This window comes from Bos mutus, chromosome 16 (assembly GCF_027580195.1).
Source record: "Bos mutus isolate GX-2022 chromosome 16, NWIPB_WYAK_1.1, whole genome shotgun sequence".
NCBI classification, from domain to species: domain Eukaryota; kingdom Metazoa; phylum Chordata; class Mammalia; order Artiodactyla; family Bovidae; genus Bos; species Bos mutus.
The window spans coordinates 39,176,180-39,197,875 of record NC_091632.1 but is presented as its reverse complement, the minus strand read 5'-3'; the positions used below and the strand labels follow the sequence as shown (position 1 = coordinate 39,197,875).

The following is a 21,696-nucleotide window of genomic DNA, read 5'->3' as shown; positions in this document are numbered from 1 at the left end:
TTCAGTAGTTCTGGCACACCGGCTCAGTAGTTATTTGCACAGGCTTAGTTGCTCCTCCACATGTGGACTTGTCCCAGAGCAGGGATTGAACTCGTGTCCCCTACATTGGCAGGTGGATTCTTAGCCAATGCGCCACCAGAAAGTCTGAGGATTTTTGTTTGTTTGGTTGGTTTGGTTACATCTTTGTTTTTATTTATTTTTGGGTGTGGCACGCAGGATCTTAGTTCCCCAACCAGGGATTAAACTGGTTCACCCTGCATTGGCAGCATGGAGCCTTAACCACTGGACTGCCACGGACGTCTCCACCCCTGAGGTTTTATTTGAGCCTCTCCTGGGTGCTGGGCTCTTGAAATGCATCAGCCACTCCACGCCTCCCTCCTGTTCTGGAGTTCACTCTGAGGGAATGGAGATAACCAGGATGGGCTTCCTGGAGGTGGCTGCAGGTGTCCAGAGAAACGAGGGCTTATTAAGATGGAAGAAAGCTGAGTGGGAATGGGGACGGATATTGGGAATGGATAAAGTGAACAGGGCTCAGGGGATGGGGAAAGGTAGGCAAAACTGAACAGGGAGCATCCTGAGGTCCAGGTGAGGTGTCTGAACTACCTGTCTTGGGGACCACAGAGGGAGGTGGTGTCCCTACACTTCCCCAAGAGGAAGCTGTATAGAGTAGGGGGCCTTCCTGGTGGTCCAGTGGCTAAGATTCTGCGCTCCCAATGCAGGGATCCCGAGTTCCATCCTTGGTCAGGGAACTGGATCCCACATGCCGTAACTAAGAGTTTGCTTGCCACAGCTAAAGACCCCATGTACTGCAGTGAAGATTGAAGATCCTGTGTGTCGCAACCAAGACCTGTCACAGCCAAATAAATAAATGAATATATTTGTAAAAGATGTATGGAGTAACCCACACCTGGGAACTTCAGGGTCGCAGCCTACCCCTTTCCAACTGCAGGACCCTGGGAAAATCAGTCTACCTCTGAGCCTCAGTTTCCTCATCTGGAAGCTGAGGCTTCTAGAATTGTGACAAGAATTAAGAGGGCTTACCTGTGGAGTGCTTAGCAGAGAGCCTGGGTTGCTGTGGTGTTCAAGAAGATGCTAGCTGTGATCATGTGTGAATCGTGTGCGCAGGGGGACAGAAACCCCTAGGCTCCCAGCATGCCCTCCTTTCTTTCCCTGAGATCTGAGACCACCTTAGGTTCCCTCCTAGACCTGACCAACCCCACCCAGCCAGATGGATGTTTACTGCACAGCTATCCTGTCCCCAGGGCAGGTGTCCTGTTGGGGGCCCAGAGGAAGTGTTTGCTCCCTCCCTCCCAAAGGGCCAGGTGATGACCTGGTGGGTGTCCCCACCCTCCTGCAAGTTAACCACAGGGCAGAGTCCCTTGATCTGGGCATTCTGATGGAAGTCTGTACAGGGCACCTCAGGTCACAAGGGGACACAGAGAAGGGCTGACATTGGCCTAGGGAATCACATTTGAGGGGATGGAAGACTTGGGGTGTTTGTCCTGGAGATGGAACCCTCAGGGCATCATCCTTAAAGGTATCAGTTCTAGCAGCCACTGTGTTCTTAGCACCTACTGCGTGCCAGGCCTTGCCTCAGTGCTTCTCCATGGGGACCTCATCTAGTCCTCACCCCCACCCTGTGCAGCAAAGACACGCCATCTCCATCAGAGACAGGACACTGAGAAAAAGAGAGGGGAAAATAATTTGCCTGGGTCTGTCTTAACCAGATCTGTCTGTCCTCAGAGCCTACCATTTCTAACGAACTGTCAGGAGGAAAGGAGCACCCGGTGAGTTTTTCTGCAGGGCTCCCAAGGGCCCTGGCAGGGAGGTGGACTTTGGTTCAGTATAGGTAAGAGTCTCCAACAGCTGAAGCTGTTCTCTGATACATAGGTAGTGAGCACCCCATTGCTAGAGGCAATTTAAGCAGAGAGTGAAGTCTGGATTTGATGACCTCAGACTTCCCTTCCAGCTTAACACTGGGCTGTGAGGTGGCAGGGATGAGTCGGTAGGGGTGGTGTCTATGTCTAGGGGAAGGCTTGTCAGATGAAGACCAGTGGACACAGGGCAGAGGAAGGGGTGGGTTTGAGGTCCTTGTGGAGAAAGAGTGGGCAGGATGTGGTGAATAATGGAAGAAGGAGTCACTTATTCTCCTGGGCAGTGAATGCTTTGGGGGTGAGAGGTAAAGGCCAGGCGCCCTTGAGAATGGCCAGATTCTGGGATCTCTGGAGGTAGCTGGCTCTTAGAGATGCTGGTCAGCTGTAGATCCGGGGCAGTCCAGTGTGTGACTGGAGAATGGGGCAGGACCAGGGAAGCAGTGCAAGTGGAACTTTGGGGCTTTGGCTAAGTAATTTGGAGGGGGGAAAGTGAAGGTCTAGGGTGCCCCAGAGGCCGGGACCCACCACATGCGACCTGGCCAAGATGAGCTGCCCTGGTGTGGGCCAGCCCCAGGGAGGTCATCGCTGTCAAGGACGGTGACTCCCATTAGGAGGGGGCTCTTGTAGTCTGGAGGGGGCCTGATGGAGATGATCTAGAGTTGGGAAAATGCAAGTAGGTCTGAACCAGGAGGCTGGGAGTGCGGGGTGGCAGCCCCATCATGTCAGACTCCCTAGGGAAGGGGGTAGGTGTGCTTGGGGCGGGGAATCCCGACACTACCCCTACCTCAAGTCCTGAACGCTGAGTTATTCTGAACTCAGTCTGCCAGGAACCACCGAAGGGCGGGATGGGCCCCTCTTTAAGGACCTACTAGGCGTGGGCCAGGAAAAAAGAGGGAGGCACGGAGCTAGGCGGGCCCGTTTCTCAGGCGCCGCGGAGGGCGCAGTTCAGAATCCAGCGGAAGCCAGCCTGGCTTGGGGCGATTCCCGGGGCGGGCAGGGCCTGCGGGTGCCTCCTTCTGGACCCCGGGGGGCAGCGTCCTGCCGCTGGCCGTGGCCGGGGGCGGGAGGGCGAGCTCTTTTCTTTAAGCCCAGGTCAAAGATTGCAGGTTTTGAACTTTCTGCAGGTCTGTAAGGGCAGCCCCCTTGGGGACAGTGACAACGGCCTCCTTACCTCTGTCCGCAGCCCGGACCCTAGGTTACCCCCAAACGCCGGCCGGCCCTCCAGCCACCCCCTGGGCCGCGGGGTGGGGCGCCCGGAGCTTCCCGGGAGCGCAGCCCCTCCCCGGCCCAACCGGGCGCGCCGATGGTACGTCCCGGCCCGCCCAGGTGGTAGCGCCCGCGCGGCCTACCGTAATTCCCCTACGACCCGCGCCCCCGCCGGCGCAGAGCGGACCGAGCCCGCCCCGCGGTTCCTGTGGCCCTCGCCCTACAGGCCCCTCGGAGCTTTGGCAGTCTTGACCCGAGCCCTAGCCACTGGGGAGGAGACCCATGTCCCTAGGTGAGTCTCACGGGGAAGTTCAGAGGTGGGGGGGGGGGCGGGAGCCAAGACTCCCCCTGAATTAATAGACAGAAGCCTGGGGCGGGGGGAGCAGGGGGGATATTGGGGGTAGGGGAGGGCGAGGGTCCCACACAGCCCTGGGCCTGCAGGTGGCCGTCGATGGGCGCCACCGGCTCTGCTTCCACTTACTTGAGGGTGGAATGGGCTCCAGCGCCCGCCCCCACAATGACTCTAGGGTGGGGTCGGCTGGGATAAATAGCCGTGAGGAGTCTGTAGGGCCTCAGCCCTGGTGTGAGGGCTGCTGGTGGGGCGAGGGGTTCCAAAGGGGATTTGGCGGGGCTTGGTTCCGTCGTTTCGGCTGCCTCGCCGCATCTGGGCGTCCTTGACGGTCCGAGCGGAAAGTCCTCTCGATGCCGGCAGGGGGCGCGAGAGTCTGCACCTCGGGCCGCCTGGGTCTGGCCTGGGTAGAGAGAGAGCCAGAGGACCCATGGATCTCCTGGAGACCCAGAGGCCAGGAGAGACCCTGGGCCGCTCTGATGAAAGACTGAGGAAGTGGAGGCCCAGCGGCTTCGGACCCTACCGATTCCTCCAGTTCCTTCCCCAGGCTTGGAGGGCTCTGGGAGGATTTGTTTCACTATTCTTCTGCTCCTTTGCCAGAGCCCAGACACACATTTGAACCCAGCAGCCATCCCTAGGTAGAGAATTCTAGAAAACTGGCCAGTGCCCTCTTTGCACAGTAGGGAAGGGCAGGAGGTGGGTAGGTGGGCCCAGGTGTGCAGCCCAGGCCTGTGCCCTCTCCCCAATTCCCTCCCAAAGAGCCTTTTGTGTGGCTCTGAAACAAGAGGTGCCTGGAGAAGTTGCAGGCTTCCAGGCTGGGGTCTGGGGCTCCAGGCCACATTTCTGCAGGACCTGGGCAGAGGGCAAAATTCATGGACCACACAGCCTCTCCTTTTCCGCCTAGTACCCACTGGTCCCAGCTGGTTGGCTCCCTGGGGAGGAAGAGGGCTCACTGGCTTCTGGACTTGGTGGCGTGGAGCTGGCCTGTGGAGAGGTTCTCTACACCCTTACCATCTGCCCAGCACGGGGCAGGTCCTTAGAGCAGGCTCTGCCTCCAGGGGGACCCCAGAACCTGAGAACAAGCGGTGAGGCCCAGGCCTAGGGGAAGGGAGGAGCCAGATGGGGCGTTTGGAGAGGAGAGCAGCCTGGCAGAGCCGGCTCCTCCCTGGCTAACGTGCCCATACATGCAGCCTCCACCCCTAGATTTCTGAGGTGCCAGATGGAGCCTCGGGGCTGGGAGCCTCTTAGGGGAGCTTAGCTTGGGTAGGGAGCCCCTGGGCAGGGGTGTCCCCCTGGCCAGAGAGCCCCAACTCCTGGTTCCGGGCCAGTCTCCTGTGGACAGAACACAGAGCTGGCCCCAGACCTGTGACCTCCCCTCTCCCACTGCAGACCAGGCTGGGGCCCCAACCCACTGTGGGGAAGGGGAAGCCCACAGGCCTCTGCTTTTCTGGGGCTGGGGAGGTGGTGCAGGGCGGGAGTGGCAGGGGGCTCCTGCCTTGGAGACTCCATTATTCATCAGCCGTGGCATCTGGTTTCTGGGTATCAGTTTCAACAAGCCAGTCCTGACTCATGAGCCTGGAGCTGGGGCTGGGCTAGGGAGGGGCCCCCTCCTCAGGGATTCAGGGGCTGGGACCTTTTGGGCCTGCTCATGGGCTATTTCAGCTCCCTATTTAGCGAGGAGGTGGGAACCTCGAAGCCTGCCGAGGCCTCCTCCCTTCCCTGTGCAGGGCTCCTTTCCTCCCCTGCTCCACAGGTTCCTTGACCCTGCACTCTTGGCCCTGGGACAGCAGGGCCCTGGCCCTCCAAGGAGCAGCCCCAGCCCTGGATGGAGAACCCAAGCAGGAGCGTGACTCAAGGTGGCCAGAACCTGGTCACTCCAGTGACCTCTGGTGACCTGTCCTGGCCCAGTCCTGATGGTCTGGCTACCCCAGACTGGTGGGCTTGGGGATCTGCCCTGTCCTCAAGGGGGTGGACCTCAAGTCCCCTGCTGCCCAAACCACCACTTGGCTGGTCTTCATGTCACCCTTCTCTGTGCTTGAGGCTCACAGGGGGTGGTCCAGTGGGCATCCGCTGTTAGAACAAGTTTTTTTACCTTTCCAAACCTCAGTGTCTTTGTCTGTTGAATTGAGATAGTAACAGTATCTTCTCCTTATGGTCTCTGAGAAGAGTGAACAGGATTTGGCATAGGCCTGGCACTTAGGTGTGCTCAGAGGTTGGCCTGGGGGGCAGCAGCAGGGGCAGGGGGCTTGGACAACACCACCAGGTTTTGAGGTAGAAACTGACCTGCCTGGGGCCAGCAAGCCAAGGTCATGGATGCTGGAAGGGATGGAGAGAAGCCGTGGACAGGCAATAGAGAAAGCTTTGTTAACCGTTGGCCACAGGAGGGGGCATCCTGGCCAAGACCTTCCTGGCCCTAATGGCCTTCTCTGGCATGAAGCCCCTCCTCCTGTCTTCATTCGTCCATTCATCATCTTAGTCTACACTGAGTACCTGTGGTGGCTAGGACTGTTCTAAGTGCCAAAGATGAAGCATGGGCCAGACAGCCAAGACTGCTAGCCTCTGGAGAGAATATTCTAGCAGGGAAAAGTGATAATCAAGAAGTGAACAAAGGAAATAATTTCAGGTCATAATATAAATAGATGCTTTGGAGGAAATGATTCAATTTAAGGGGACTGAGAGTTCCGGGGTAAGGGGGTGTTTATTTGGAGAGAAGAGTAATGGCCTCCTTGGAGAGGTAGGATTTAAATTGGGGCTCAGTGCCAGCTGTTGGGAAGATAAAGGGCACATGGTGTTCCAGAACACAGAGGAGCAGGTTCTGAGCTCAGTGAGTTGTGGGGATGAAGGAAGCCAGCATGGCGGCCCACCGTGTGTAACCGGCCAGGGGGGCAAGGTAGGAACCAGGCCACAATTGGGATTTTATTTTAAGCAAGATGGGAAGTCACAGGAGGGTTGGGTGGGGGGTGGGGGAGTGACATGGTCAGGTTTCAGTTTTAAAGGATTTGCCTGTGGTGTGGAAAGAGGGCCACTCAGGATGTGGGAGGGGACACAGCCGTGGAAACCTCCTGGCCGGGATAGATGGATAAATTGCTGCTCCTTGCAAAACCTGCAGAGACCGTCTTCCCCCCACAGAACCAGACTGAGGGGGGAGCTGTCTAGGGGATGGGGCTGATGACAGCGTGTCCCCTCCCCCATGAGTACTGAGGAGTGCCCCAGGGAGGCCATTCCAGAACCCCAGAGTCAGAAGCCTGGGTGTCAGTCCTGCCTGTGGACTTCTTCGTCACTTTACCCCCCACTCGATGAGCGAGGATAACAGTGCCCGCCTCCACCTCCTGGGAGTGAGTGTGAAAGGCTTTGACGACCTACAGTGGGGATCCTGGCACCACACCCCATTCCTGGTCTGCGTCTTGGGCTCTGATGAACGCCCTCTGGCGGTAGGGCACCGGAAGCTCCCACGTGGCCTTGAGCCGGGGAGGGGTGCGGGGCGGTGGGTGCCAGCCTGGAGCAGCAGGGGCTTCGTGGAAAGCTGAGTTGGGCTGCGGGGTTGTCCCGACGCCTCCTCTCACTCTACTCCTGGGCGCACCCCAGAGACCACCCTCTCCGCCCCGCGCACCTGCCTTCTGCCCGCCGCCTCCACCTGTGGTCACCAGCCCCAATCTGCTTCTCTGCCTGGCATGGGCAGTGGGAGCGGGGGTCCCCCGGACTCAGGCTCTGAAGCGGGGGTCTCTTGGATTGCGGGCCTATACTAAGATGACCCTCAAGAAGGCCTCTGAGCGCCGGCTGTGTGGCTAGGACTGGGAAGTGGAGTCAGATATCCTCGGGTCTGGACGGGGAGCGGGGTCCGAGGACCCCTAGGGAGATGTGATGTGTCCTTGGTCCGGTCCCCCCTCTTCTGCCACCAGCATTAAGGAAGCTCCCTCACGGGAGGGAGAAGTCCTGCGGGCTCAGGCTCTGGTGCGGGGGTCCCTAGGACTGGAGGGAGGGGGATAAGATGCCCTTTGGCCAGGGGGAGCTCCTATGCCCAGTAGTTCGCTTTGTGGAGGGGGGGGGGGGTGGCGGTCACAGCAAATTGAGGCGCCCGCGGGACTGGGCGGGGCCGGGGTTCCGCAGTCAAGGTGAGGGGGGTTGTCACCGGCGGGCCCCCCTGCCCCCAGCATCCAAGGAGGTCCCCGGGGAGGGGGGAACCCTCTGAGCCTGGGACCTTTGTGTGTAGCGGGGGTGGGGTCAGGGCGGGGCTGCCGGCGGGAGGGTGTTTCCCCCCCCGGGGTCCCCGGCGCGCTCGGCGGGCGGGCGCGGCCGCACAATGGCAGGAAGCGGGGCTCCGCGCTTTGTCCGGCGGGCGGCGCAGACCGCCGCTTCCTCCGGCCGCCATGGGGACGGGACCCGGCGTCTCCGGGCGCCGCGCGGCCTCCAGGCCGAGCCCCGGGCTGCCCTCCCGAGACTCCGAGCCCGGCTGGGCAGGGGGTCGTGGCCGCAACGGGGAAGGCCAGGTACGGGCGCGGGGGGCCGGGCGGGGAGGCCGGGGCGGGTGCTCTGTCGCTCCTCCGCGCGCGTCTCTAAGCGGATCCGGTACTCGGCGACCCAGCCCCCTGCCCCGGGGTGCGCACCGCGGGGGTGCAGGGGGGAGGAGGGGCTGGGGAGGCGATGAAGGGCTGGGGGCTTGAGATGTATCCCCCACCCTGGCACCAAGGGGACCAAGCAGCGGAGGGGACAGCCAGACCCTGGCCTTTTGTGTCTGGGGCTGACTCCGGACACACCTGTGGGTCCCAGGGCCTGCATTGGCCACCCTCCCCTTTCCTTCCTTTGCCCAGGCCCTACCCACACCCCTCCTACTCCTGCTTCTGAGGCCACCCTGGTGGGACTGGGAAGACTGATTTCTCCACGCCCTATCCCTGGGGGAGTTGGCCTTGATCGTGCTCCCCAAGAGGCCCAGGCCCCTCTATTATTTGTAAAGTTACCGCTCATTCTCTGCCTTTGGACATGCAGTGACGCCTCCGCTCTCGCCTCTTTGGCTTGAGTCCTGAGAACTTTTGGCCTCGGACCCTGCTGTCTCTCCCTGGCTGGCAGGATCGCTGCTGCCCTTAGAGAGTGGTTGTAGCGGGGCGTGAGGGGGCAGCAAGGAGGTGGGGAGTAGACCCTGGGTCTGAGAGAAGAGGCTCAAGAGTCTGGCTTTGGGAAAGGGCTACCCTGCTTTAGTGATGGGGAGACCCCCAATCCTGGAGGGAGTTGCGGAGACCCTGGGGTTTGGAGATGGAGGTGTAAGAACAGACAGTGTGGGCTGTGCCCACCTCAGCCTCAGCCTCCCTCCCTGGGGGTTCTCAGAACTTCATCCTCAACCCGCTGAATACTCACCTGCTTCAGATCCTAGCCTGACTCTCACATCATCCTGGTGTCCCTGAGCCTGGGGGCTGCTGGGAGGATGGAAGGAGGTCAGCCACCAGCTGGACTCTTGTTAAAATTAGCATTAGTGACAACCCTGTATGTGAGACAGCAAAAGAGACACAGATGTATAGAACACTCTTTTGGACTCTGGGAGAGGGAGGAGGGGATGATTTGGGAGAATGGCATTAAAACATGTATAATATCATATAAGAAACGAATCGCCAGTCCAGGTTCAATGCAGGATACAGGAAGCTTGGGGCTGGTGCACTGGGATGACCCAGAGGGATGGTATGGGGAGGGAGGTGGGAGGGGGGGTTCAGGATGGGGAACACGTGTACACCCGTGGCGGATGCATGTTGATGTATGGCAAAACCAATACAATATTGTAAAGTAAAATAATAATAATAAATAAATAAAAAGAAAGAACTAAACCATAAAAAAAAAAAATTAGCATTAGTATCAGTAGTAAGTTCCTCCTCCAGGGATCCTCCCAACCCAGGAATTGAACTCTTGTCTCCGGCATTGGCAGGTGGATTCTTTACCACTGTGCCACCTGGGAAGCCCACCTATTGGTTAGTACATTCAGTTAATATTTACTTAGTGGCAATCTGTATGCTATGCAGTGGTATTATAGGTATTATAAGTAGGAAATGGCAACTCACTCCAGTATTCTTGCCTGCAGAATTCCATGGATGGAGAAGCCTGGTGGGAGCACATTTACTGGTTAGGTTTTAAAACAAGATTGTGGCACAGAACCAAGGACTTGGACTGGAAGAGTCCCAGAGAACCACCCCCCCCTCAACCCAGAACACCCACAACCTAGCATGGCTCCTTCCATGTCACCCCCCCACCCACTGTGAAGCTAGGGCCTGGGCAGCTGGACAGTCCACAGCCCCACTGCCCAATGCCAAGCCTGGCGCCAGGAAAATGAAGCTGTCAGGGAAATCGCTAGAGGCCTGGAAGGGGTCGGCATGGGGCACCTGTGCCAGACTGACTGCCAGGCTGGACACAGAGGGCGAGAGGGCTGCTGAGCTGGCTGGCTGTGAGCCTCCCGGGGAGAAAGGACAAGTGCTTCCTCGGATTTGTTGTCAGGAAAAGATGCTCACTGCAGGGATTCCTGTATCCGTGAAGCCCGGCCCTCTGTCAGGAGGGCCCCACTCCTCTCTCCCTTCTCTGCTACCAAGAAATGGTGTGAATGTGGTGAAAATGTGGGCTCTGGAGCTACATACCCTAGGTTCAAGTCCTGACTCCACTAGCTGTGTGACTTTAAACAAGTTGCTTAACCTCTCTGAGCCTCACTTTCCTCTTCTGTAAAATACAGACAATCCTAGCCCCTACCTCATGGGATGAGGAACCCTCAGTGCAGCCCCGGGCACATGACAATCACGTTATAAATGATCAGACATTTTCAGCTTCCTCTTCTTTCCTATCTTTGGCCATTTTCTCTGCTGTCTAGGCCATCCTTACCCTGTCTGTCATCTTCAAAATTCCTAATTGGGGCACTTCCCTGGTGGTCTGGTAGCTGAGACTCTGCGCTCCCAACGCAGGGGGTCCAGGTTCAATTCCTGGTCAGGGAATTAGAGCCCACATGCTACAACTAGGAGTTTGCATACCACAGCTAAAGATCCCATGTGTGGCAACCAAGACCTGGCACAACCAAAGAAATAAACAAATATTAAAAGGAAAATCCCTGGGACTTCCCTGGTGGTTCAGTGGTTAAGACTTCGCCTTCCATCCCAGGGGTGTGGGTTTGATCCCTGGTCGGGGAGCTAAGATCCTACATGCTTTGGGCTGAAAAACCAAAACACAGAACAGAAGCAATATTGTAACCAATTCAATAAAGACTAAAGAAGATGCCTGATCAGGCTCTCTCCAGCCCAAATCTCCAGTGGTCCTCTATCATGCTACTTAATAATCAAACCAGTACTTATTGAACGGCTAGGATGAGATCAGTCAGTGAACCTGAAAGACCGAAACTGCTGTCCTTGTAGAGCTGATAGGGTGTGGAGGCAACAAAGTGAGACACGCAGACTGCCTGCCAGTGGGAGGTGTTAAGGAGAGAAGGCGGGGGCAGGGAGTGGATGTGGAGGAATGAAACCTTAGAAGGGGAAGATGGTGACTTTTGAGTGAAGGTGTGCAGGAAGGGAGGTAGCTGGTTATTTCAGTGTCTGGGAAAGTGTTTCAGGCTGAGGGATTAGCAGATGCCAAGGCTCAGAGGTGGGGCACATCTGAAGAAGCGTGTCCAAGAAGGCAGGAGGAGGGACTTCCCTGGTGGTCCAGTGGCCAAGACTCTGCTCTCCCAATGCAGGGGACATGGGTTCAATCCCTAGTCAGGGAACTAAGATCCTGCGTGCCACAACTAAAGACCCTGAGTGCTGCGACTAAAGACCCAGCACAGCCAAATAAATAAATATATGCATGCTCAGTGGCTCAGTCGTGTCCGACTCTTTCTGGCCCCATGGACTGTAGTCTGCCAGGCTCCCCTATCTGTGGGATTTTCCAGGCAAGAGTACTGGAGTGGGTTGCCACTTCGTATTCTAGGAGATCATCCCGACCCAGGGATCAAACCTGTGTTTCTTGCGTCTCCTGCGTTGGCAGGTCAGTTCTTTACCACTAGCGCCACCTGGGAAGCCCAGTAAAAGGGAAGGCAGGAGGCCGGTGGGTGGGGGCAGTGTAAGGAGCTAGGAGAAAAGGACAAGAGGCCCTGAGGTCACCTGCCTTGGCGGGAGATGGGAAGCCCTTGCAGGGTTTTGAGGAGGTCCGTGTGACTCCTCGGAGAAGGCAGTGGCACCCCACTCCAGTACTCTTGCCTGGAAAATCCCATGGACGGAGGAGCCTGGTAGGCTCCAGTCCATGGGGTCGCTAAGAGTCGGACACGACTGAGCGACTTCACTTTCACTTTTCACTTTCATGCATTGGAGAAGGCAATGGCAGCCCACTCCAGTATTCTTGCCTGGAGAATCCCAGGGACAGAGGAGCCTGGTGGGCTGCTGTCTATGGGGTTGCACAGAGTCGGACACGACTGAAGCGACTTAGCAGCAGCAACAGCAGTGTGACTCCTCTTTGAACTGGGTCCACTGCGGCTGCACATGGAGAACAGACTGGGGTCAAGGATGGGTGTAGGGTGACCAGCTCTGGGGCCCTGTCATCCTGCTAAGAGGCTATGGGAGCTAAGCTGGCCTGGAGAGTGTGGCCGGTTTGAAACTATGGATATTAAGGATGGCGCCTGAAGATGTGTTAGACTGCCTGGATGATGGGTAACAGAAGGATCACAGGTGACCCCAAGGTTTTTGGCCTATTATATTTTCTTGGGGCTGTCATAACAAGTCAGGGTGGCTTTAGAACAACAGAAGTTTATTCTCTCGGTTCTGAGGCCAAAAATCTGAAATTAAGATGTGGTCAGATCGTTCTCCCTTGGAAGTTAGCAGGGGAGGACTCTCCCTCGCTTCCTCCAGCTTCTGGCGCCTCCTGCTGTTCCTCAGTATCCCTTGGCTTGTAGATGCCTGACTCCAGTCGCCACCTCTGTTGCTACATGGCTTCTCACTATGTGTCCCCTCTCTATGTCTCTTCTCTTCTTATAAGGATACCGGTCATATGGTTAGTCCATACTCTATCCTGTGTGATTACAGACACCATTATGACCTCAGCTTAACTAATGCCATCTGTAATGATCCTCTTTCCATCAAGGGCACATTCTATCGTGCTGGGGGTTAGGAATGAACCTATCTTTTAAAAAAAAAAAAAAAAAAAAAACTGTTTGCTGTGCCACCTGGCTTGTGAGATTCTAGATCCCCAACCAGGCCTTCCCAGGTAGCTCAGTGGTAAAGAATCTGCCTGCCAGTTTAGGAGATGCAAGTTCGATTCCTGGGCCAGGAAGATCCCCTGGAGAAGGAATTGGCAGCCCACTCCATATTCTTGCCTGGAGAATCCCATGGACAGAGGAGCCTGATGGGCTACATACAGTCCATGGGGTCACAAAGAGTCAGACATGACTTAGCAAGTAAACAACAACAGCACTTCCCCAACCAGGGATTGAATCCAGGCCCATGGCTGTGAAAGCACCAAGTCCTAACCACTGGACCACCAGGGAATACCCTGAACCTATCTTTTTGAGGGATATAATTCAGCACATAACATCAGCATAGCCAGAAGGTGTTGCCAGTAATCGAGATGGGTTGAGCCATGTGGAAAATTTCAGGAGCTCATGTGAGGACCTTTTAAGTTTGAGATGCTTGTTGGGATACAGGAGGAGGATGGAGAAGGTGGGTCCAGAGTCTTGGGCCTGGTCCCCACTGGACAGATCACCTGGGAGCCCTCTCTAGGACAGTGGGTGTGGGTAAAATGAGGAGGGGTCCACAGATGGGGAGAGAGCAGGAAGCAGGCAAGGGGCCTGAGAGGGGAGGGAATAGGCAAGGCATGGGTCCTGGGGGCCGAGGCAGAAACGGTTTCCAAGAGACCATGTCAAATGCTGGGTCCTGGGCGAACAAGCAAGAGGACTTCGAAGTGTGGATGTCAGCAGAGACCTTAGAAGAGCAAACTGGGGAGGGAGCAGAATTGATGGGAGAGGGTCTGAGAGAAAATGGAAGAATTAGAAAATCTCCGGTTGCAACCATCGTAGTAATAGTTTGATTTAGGCAAAAGCCGTCAGTGAGGACTAAAGTCCTGGAGTGTGCAATCACTGGGGAGCAGGCTATCTCAAAGTGTCACCCCAGGACTACCTACTCATTGGTGGTTTAGTGGCTAAGTCGTGTCCAACTCTTTGCGACCCCATGGACCATAGCCTGCCAGGCTCCCCAGTCCATGCATGGGCTTTGCCAGGCAAGAATACTGGAGTGGTTTGCCATTTCCTTCTCCAGGGGATCTCCTGACCCAGGAATTGAACCTGGGTCACCTGCATTGCAGGCGGATTCTTTACCACTGAGCCACCAGGGAAGCCCTGTATCCACTCATTACAGAGAGAGAACACGCCTTTACAGAGTACAGCGAGGGGACTTCCTTGGTAGTCCAGTGGTTAAGAATCCACTTTCCAATACAGGGGACAGGGAACTAAGACCCCACATGTAGCAGGGCAACTAAGCCTGTCAACTGCAACTAAGACCTGGCACAGCCAAATAAGTATATATTAAAGCAAACAAACACGATACAGTGAGATCCCCAGATGATCTGTCACTCGGGCACACTGAGGAAGACACGGTCCACTCTCTGTTGTCCCTGCACATATGCTCATCTTTAAACTATGCAGGAAGAATTGATGCTTTTGAGCTATGGTGTTGGAGAAGACTCTTGAGAGTCCCTTGGACTGCAAGGAGATCCAACCAGTCAATCCTAAAGAAAATCAATCCCGAATATTCTTTAGAAGGACTGATGCTAAAGCTGAAGCTCCAATATTTTGGCTGCTTGATGCGAAGAGCTGACTCATTGGAAAAGACCCTGAAGCTCGGAAAGATTGAAGGCAGGAAGAGAAGGGGATGACAGAGTATGAGATGGTTGGATGGCATCACTAACTCAAAGGACATGAGTTTGAGCAAGCCCCGGAAGATGGTGAAGGACAGGGAAGCCTGGTGTGCTACAGTCCGTGGTGTCTGTGCTACAGTCAGACACAACTGAGCAACTGAACGACAGCAAACTGTGCGAGACCCCCAGACAAATCCAGAAGGAGGGGCTTTCTGCAAAACTGCTGGCCTGGCTGCTTCAATGTCCTGAAAGACAGGGTGGAAAATGTGGGATATTCATTCAATCTTTTTTTTTTTTTTTAAGTATATATATGTATATTTTATTTGTTGATTTAGCTGTACTGGCTCTTATTTGCATCCCTCAGGATCTCTAATCTTCACTGAGGCATGCAGACTCTTTAGTTTTGGCATGTGAACTCTTAGTTGCGGCATGTGGTATCTACTTTCCTGACCAGGGATCAAACCCAGGCCCCCTGCATTGGGAGCTTGGAGTCTTAGCCACTGAACCACTAGGGAAGTCCCAGGGCATTTATTCTTAAAGGGATAAACAAACACAGCCAAACGTACATACATATGAACCTTGATTGAATACCATGTGGGGAAAAAAATCTGTGAAGGACGTTATTTAGACACTTGTGGAAATGCCAAGGGAGACTAAAGTTGGACAAAGTATCATCACTGAGTTTCCGCGAGTGTGACACACATAGAGCTGTGTGGGGTTTTGCACGAGAACATCTGTGCTCCCAGGTGGTGTCGATTTCCTCACCAGGGGAGGGGTGTCATGAGCAGTGTGGCGAATGTGAATGACTGGCGGAGCTAGAATGGTGTGAAGATGTCATTGTACTATTCTTACCACTTTCTGAAGGTTTGAATTATTTTAAAACAAAAAGTTGAGGGAAAAGAAAATAAAGGGTAATGGGAGGAGAGAACAGGAACTGGTGGTTATGGATGCCTGGTTTTACAGAGTTTAGTTATAAGTGGAGGGGGAGCTGGAGCTGGAGAATCAGGTTGGTTTGCCCATGGGAATGATCTGGTGAGAGGTGGGTCTCGGTGGAAGGCTGGTCTGGGATTGGGGCAAGGTGAAGCCTCCACAGCCCAGGATGGGTGGGTGGCTGTGGTGGTTGGGGCTCACGGAGTGCCTTCTGGTGGCTTGTTTCCCTGGAAAAGTAGGCAGTGGGTCAGTGGGGCGTGAGTTTGGGATGCTTAGGGGATGGAGGAGATAGGAAGGTCATCCATGGGGGTGGGGATGAGAGCAGACTGGAGCGAATGGGTAAATCTGAGATCACGTCACTAAGCAACGGCCCATGGGTCCCACGTAGGCACCCAGATGCCAGCATCATTCCCTGACTCCTCCATAAGCCCCTCCATACCTTGACTTAGAAATCCAGGGTGGTCAGCTGTTCGGGGGCTGCACAGGTCATAGAATTGAGGGCAGAGGCCCTGGGCACGGAGGACGGGGAGGCATTCTGTTTGACGACACTGAGTTGGGCAAACTGACGGGCAGCCCCAGCCTCACTTTTGGGGGCCCTTTCTGCCTGTGTTCCAGAAGAGGCCCTGGGAGCACCTGCTTCGTGGTTACTTACTCTGCACTGTGTTTCTTGTGGGCAGGGCTTTGCTTTCTCTGCATCCCCCAGAATGGACACCTTGTAGGTGCTTGGGAAACACTTGATGGATAAATTAATAAGCACGGGCCCCTGTGGAACGTGGATGTTTGGACATGAAGAGCAGCCCCTGTAGGGCCAGGGGCCCCGTGTACCACAGGGGTCTGGGTCCACCCTGCCCCCATCCTTTCCCACACAGGTATGCCACCACGCCGACTGCCAGCAGCTACACCACCGGGGCCCCCTCAACCTCTGTGAGGCCTGTGACAGCAAGTTCCACAGCGCCATGCATTATGATGGGCACGTCCGCTTCGACCTGCCCCCCCAAGGTGAGCACAGGGAGGGACCAGTCCCTAGAGCCCTTGCCTGGGGGCACAGGATCCTGGTAACTGTAGGCATCATGACAAGGCCGTGAGAAAGGACACAAGTCAACTGTGAACAATGAAACCCAAATCTGCTGCCCCTTTTGTTCCACAAATGTTTTTCTTTTTTTTAACATTTATTTTGTATTGAGGTATAACTGATTAACAGGGATTCCCAGGTGGAGACAGACACAGATTCAATTCCTGGGTCAGGAAGATCCCCTGGAGGAGGCCATGGCAACCCACTTCAGTATTCTTGCCTGGAGAATCCCATGGACAGAGGAGCCTGGCAGGCTACAGTCCATGGGGTTGCAAAGAGTCGGACATGACTGAAGCAACTTAGCATGCATGCATAGCCCATTAACAATGTTGGGATAGTTTCAGATGAAGAGGGAAGGGACTCAGTCATACATATACATGTATCCATTCTCCCCCAAACCCTCCTCCCTTCCAGGCTGCTACGTAACACTGAGCAGAGTTCCATGTGCTATATAGTAGATCCTTGTTGGTTATGCATTTTAAATACAGCCATGTGTACATGTCCACCCCAAACTCCCTAACTATCCCTTCCTGCCATCCTCTGCCCTGCCAGTTTTTTAATAAGAGGAAAAGTTGGGGACCGGCCCTGCTCGAGGGCCAGCCTGTCTTCTCTAGGGGCCGGGTCCTTCTCAATGGACCTGCCTCTGCCCCTGCCCAGGCCAGCGTGGAGAAAGCCCTTCTGTCTTCTCCTCCAGGCAGGGGATTTCTGGGCAGATCCTCTAGCCAGGCAGCCAACGGGCAGAGGCAGTGGGAGGTGGGATGGGCAGGTCAGAAGGAACTTGCAGCAGGAAACAAGAAACCCCTCCTGCTGAACAGGCACCTGGCCCAGTCCCACTGCCAGCTGACTGTGCTGAGGTGGCTTTGTCTCCTTCCCCAGCTGGTCAGAGGGACAAAAGGACTGTTCCCCAGGGCCCCCTGGGACTTTGGGTGTGGTCACAGTGGTGACCTGCAAGAAAGGGGAGGGGAGAGGGGGACACCTGCAAGAAAGAGCCATGGACTTTGTTCCCTCCCTGCAACAGTCCTAGAGGCAGCGCTTCTTTATGCCTGTTTCATAGATGGGTAAACTGAGGTGGATTTGTACTGGGCGCAGGGCATCACCCAGGATGTCATTCCAGGGCCCTTGCATCTTTTTGAGTCTGGGGATGGGTAAATGATAAGCAGTGACTGACCCCTCCTCACAGAACTGAGGGGCCCTGGCTTGTTAGGGAGGCGGGGTCCCAGGGTCCATAGATGGCTTTGGTTCCTCTGGAGACTGCCATGTTGGAAGACTAAGGAAGGGACCAGGGACAGGGAGACAGGCACAACCCCGCTCCCGCTCTACTCCACAGGCTCTGTCCTGGCTCGGAACGTGTCCACCCGGTCATGCCCCCCGCGCACCAGCCCTGCTGTGGACTTGGAGGAGGAGGAGGAGAGTTGTATGGATGGCAAGGGGTAGGTGAGGGGTTGGTGGGCAGAGAAGACACCTGGGAGCTCCCAAGGCTGGGTGTCAGGTCACAGATCTAGGGACCAGAGACCCCTCCTAGCCCCTGCTGCCACCCAGATTCCTGGAGGGTGAGCCTCTAGGGCTTCTGCGGGCAGACTTCCACCTGTCTAGGGACCCTGGGTATGACTCCTGGATTGGCCACAGGGGGGCGCACAGCTCCTTGTGAGCCACTCCCCACCTCCACCCCTGCTTGCCTGAGCCAACCTGAGTTACCTGGCCACCTACAGTCAGAAAGGGGTGGGTCACCAACTGGGGCCTACCCACATCCCACCCTGATGAGAGCCCACCCACGCCTCCAACCTCTGCCCTGACTGGCTTCCTTGCAGGGACCGAAAGAGCACAGGCCTGAAACTCTCCAAGAAGAAAGCCAGGAGAAGACATACAGATGTGAGAAGCCCCCAGGCTGGCAGAGCAGGCCCCTCCCCACCAGCCTCTGCCCCTCCTGGGCCCTTTCCATTCCCGAGGCTGGGCCTCTCTGCTCTGAATTCCAAGAACCCGGGGATGGGGCGTGGAGTGAGCATGTCTCTCTGTCACTGCCCAGCCCTGCAGCCCAGCCCTGCTCACCTTAGCCCAGGTGGGGGATGCTCCAGGAGCTCCTGCCTCTGGCAGGAGGGCTGCCGGGGCCCTCCCTGGGATAGAAAAGGACAGGGAGATCCCTGTGCTCACTTGGACCCTGGGGTGGGGAGGGGAGGGCCCTAGGGGTGCAGACGCTGAGATGCATGTCCGCTCAGGACCCAAGCAAGGAGTGCTTCACCCTGAAATTTGACCTGAACGTGGACATTGAGACGGAGATTGTACCAGCCATGAAAAAGAAGTCTCTGGGGTAGGGCTTGATGGGGCTGAGGGGAGAAGGGAGCTGGGGGCAGTTGTGGCCTCAGCAGGTATGACTGTGTGTCTGTGTCGTGGCCCGTAAACAAGTGTGTCCTCCCTCATGGGCACCCCACTCATGTGCAGTGAGGGCCTGGGAGCCATGCTTGAGTGGACGTGACCCACCCCTGGGGCATGGACTGGCATGTGACAGGGTCTGCCCTGGTGTGTCAACACGAACGTGTGAGGGCGAGGGCATTGTGTATACACGTGTGAACCTCCTATTCATGTGTGCATGTATGAACCTGGGTGTGATCCCCCTGGGGTCTCCCTTTTCTTTTGGGGGGATGGGGTAGGGGTTCATGTGATGTCTCTGGGCAGGGTGAGGGGTTCATATGATGGCCCCCAACACACACACCTCCTGTCCTGGGGCAGGGAGGTGCTGCTGCCAGTATTTGAAAGGAAGGGCATTGCACTGGGCAAAGTGGACATCTATCTGGACCAGTCCAACACGCCCCTGTCCCTCACCTTTGAGGCCTACAGGTTTGGGGGACACTACCTGCGGGTCAAAGGTGAGCAGGGGAGCTGGGGCGCAACTGGGTCCTCTGGGGAGGGTGTTGTTTCCCAGCTCAGGTTCCCGTTGGCCATGGCCTTGAGCAGGCTCATTACCATACAGGTGTCTCTGCTGGGCAGCAGTGCTGGGTGCTGGCAGGGGGGTGGTTTGGGGGAGGGTAACCAGGGTGCTGGCAGGTGGGGCTTTGAGGGAGGGCAGCCAGGCCTTGGTTTGGCTCCTCCAGGGAGAGAGAGGACCGGGGTCTCGTCCTCCACTGGCCTGGATTTTGAGGACCTCTACTTGTCCCCACATGCCTCCCCAGCCAAGCCAGGGGACGAGGGGAAGGTGGAGCAGGGGGTGAAGGACTCCAAGTCCCTGAGTCTGCCGATCCTGCGGCAAGCCGGGGCTGGGCCCCCGGCCCAAGAGCGCGTGGACCTCCAGAGCCGCCGGGAGAGCCTGGATATCCTGGTGAGGAGGGGCTGTGTCAGGGCTAGGGGTGGGGAGGGGCCAGAGGGGAGGTCACCTGGGCCCCTTGCTGCTCCTGCTGGGGGCTTTCCTACCCCTTCTGTGAAATGGGGCTGGCTCCGGGCGTACCGGGTGGATCTAACCCACTGCAGGGGGATGGGCCTGGGAATTCTGAGTGTTCGTGCACGAGGAGTCTGAGCATGTGTGTCCAAGCAGACACTGTGTGGGGAGCGAAGCTGTATGTCACTGGCTGTGTCCGTGAGCATTCATCAGGGATCCACTTGGACGTGGGCTTCTCAGTGCACCCGAGTGTGTGTGACTCTGTGTTCTCCCAAGTGCTTTATGCTCCTGGTTGGGGTTGGCGGTGGTGGGAGGCGTGGCCCAGGGGCGCCTCTCTGGACCTTCCAGCCCCCAGGGCATGTTTAGGTCTCAGGAGAGGTGGCCTCACAGGGTGGGGGAATGCAGAGACCCTCCTGCATCCCAGGCAGGTTTGAGGTCCTGGAAATGCGTGATGGGGTGGGGCCATGGGGGTCAGAGTGGACCCGCCTCTTGACTGTTGCTCCCTGGCCAGGCCCCTGGTCGCCGACGCAAGAACATGTCAGAGTTCCTAGGGGAGGCAAGCATCCCTGGGCAGGAGCCCCCCACACCCTCCAGCTGCTCTCTGCCCAGCAGTAGCAGCAGTGGCAGCAGCAGCAGCAGCAGTGGCAGTGACAGCTGGAAGAACCGGGCGGCCAGTCGCTTCAGCGGCTTCTTCAGCTCAGGCCCCAGCACCAGCACCTATGGCCGGGTATGTGGGTCCGGGTGCCCTGGGGCAGGGCGGCTGGCTGACCCCTGACCCCTGACCCTGACCACGTCTCTTCTCAGGAGATAGACAAGATGGAGCAGCTGGAGGGCAAGCTGCACGCCTATGGCCTCTTCGGGCTGCCCAGGCTGCCCCGGAGGCTGCGCTTTGACCATGACTCCTGGGAGGAAGAAGGTGACGAAGAGGAGGATGAGGATGACGCCGGACTTCGGCTGGAGGACAGCTGGCGGGAGCTCATTGATGGGCACGAGGTGGGTGCCGCCCGCCTGCCCTACAGCTCCCCCCTTCTCAGGGAAAGGGGGGCATTATCGCCCCTGCCCCACTCCACGGGGCCCTTCCTAGGGTGGCAGGATGGTCCATGGACAGCCCTGCCAGGCTGCTGTCATCATTAACCAGCTTTGGAGGAACTCAGGCAAGGTGAAAGTGTGGTGTACCACTTGGCTGGCCCAGAACTTGGGGGGCCTCTGTGTCTCAAATGGGAAAAAAGGTTGCGTGCAGGACCACTCCACCTGCTCCCCTGATCTGGCCACCCGGGGGCTCCTGGAGACACCCTGCCCTCCCCACAGAAGCTGACCCGGCGGCAGTGCCACCAGCAGGAGGCGGTCTGGGAGCTCCTGCACACGGAGGCCTCATACATTAAGAAGCTGCGGGTGATCACCAACGTGAGTGTGGGGCCCAGAGCCACCCTGCCTCCCTGCCCACCCCCACCCCCACCGTGGCCTCCTCTGGGTGTCCCTGAGCAGAGTTTGGACCTTTGCAGAAGGAGCAGGTGCCAAGCAACAAAGTGGGAGGAGAGTAGGGGCAGGCCACACCCCAGAGTGGAGGTGATTCCCCTGGGCCCCTGGGAATTGGGAGGGGGCTTGGGGCAAGTCTGCTGGCTTGAGCTGAGTAACACAGACCTCATCCTTTTACTCATCCACTCAACAGCTGTTTCCAAACACCTGCTGTATGCCAGGTGTCCAGCAGCCCACACCCTAGATGTGGAGACAGGATGGGTAGGCATTGGGAGTGGGGGGGGTGGTATAGGGACTTTGATCTGGGAAGCATCTGTCCTGGGCTTGTGGGCTCAAAGAAGACACCCTCTGGGCAGAAACCAGAGAGAGCCAGGGCAGAGCTGGAGGAGAGAGTTCCAGATGTGGCCGCCAGGGCAGTGTGCCAGAGCGGCCCTCCAGGTGGGGCCTGGGTAGGGGGACCCCCAGCTGGGCCATGGAACTGGGTCTTTTCTCAAAGGGTGAACCCTTTCTGTCTCAGGCTGCCTCCGGCCTCCAGGATGGGGAAGGGGCGAAGGGAGCCTTAGAGTCTGGGTGGGGCATCGGGACAGGG

At 56.9% G+C, this 21,696-nt stretch overlaps 1 protein-coding gene across 7 annotated transcripts in view; it reads left to right on the top strand.

Moving 5' to 3' along the window:
- Positions 1–21,696, top strand: part of PLEKHG5 (pleckstrin homology and RhoGEF domain containing G5) — a 39,336-nt gene that overhangs the window by 11,858 nt on the left and 5,782 nt on the right. For 3 of the 7 annotated variants that reach the window (XM_070385131.1, XM_070385135.1, XM_070385132.1), the window contains exons 3-11: positions 16,062–16,191; positions 17,592–17,694; positions 18,073–18,133; positions 18,478–18,569; positions 18,989–19,125; positions 19,429–19,574; positions 20,143–20,358; positions 20,436–20,624; positions 20,940–21,035. In XM_070385131.1, the coding sequence (XP_070241232.1) occupies positions 16,062–16,191; positions 17,592–17,694; positions 18,073–18,133; positions 18,478–18,569; positions 18,989–19,125; positions 19,429–19,574; positions 20,143–20,358; positions 20,436–20,624; positions 20,940–21,035 (1,170 nt within the window). Of the gene's footprint in view, positions 1–2,873; positions 3,373–6,250; positions 6,320–7,747; positions 7,917–16,061; positions 16,192–17,591; positions 17,695–18,072; positions 18,134–18,477; positions 18,570–18,988; positions 19,126–19,428; positions 19,575–20,142; positions 20,359–20,435; positions 20,625–20,939; positions 21,036–21,696 lie in introns of those variants that run through there. The other 4 variants (XM_070385136.1, XM_070385137.1, XM_070385134.1 and 1 more) reach the window with 4 other exon arrangements.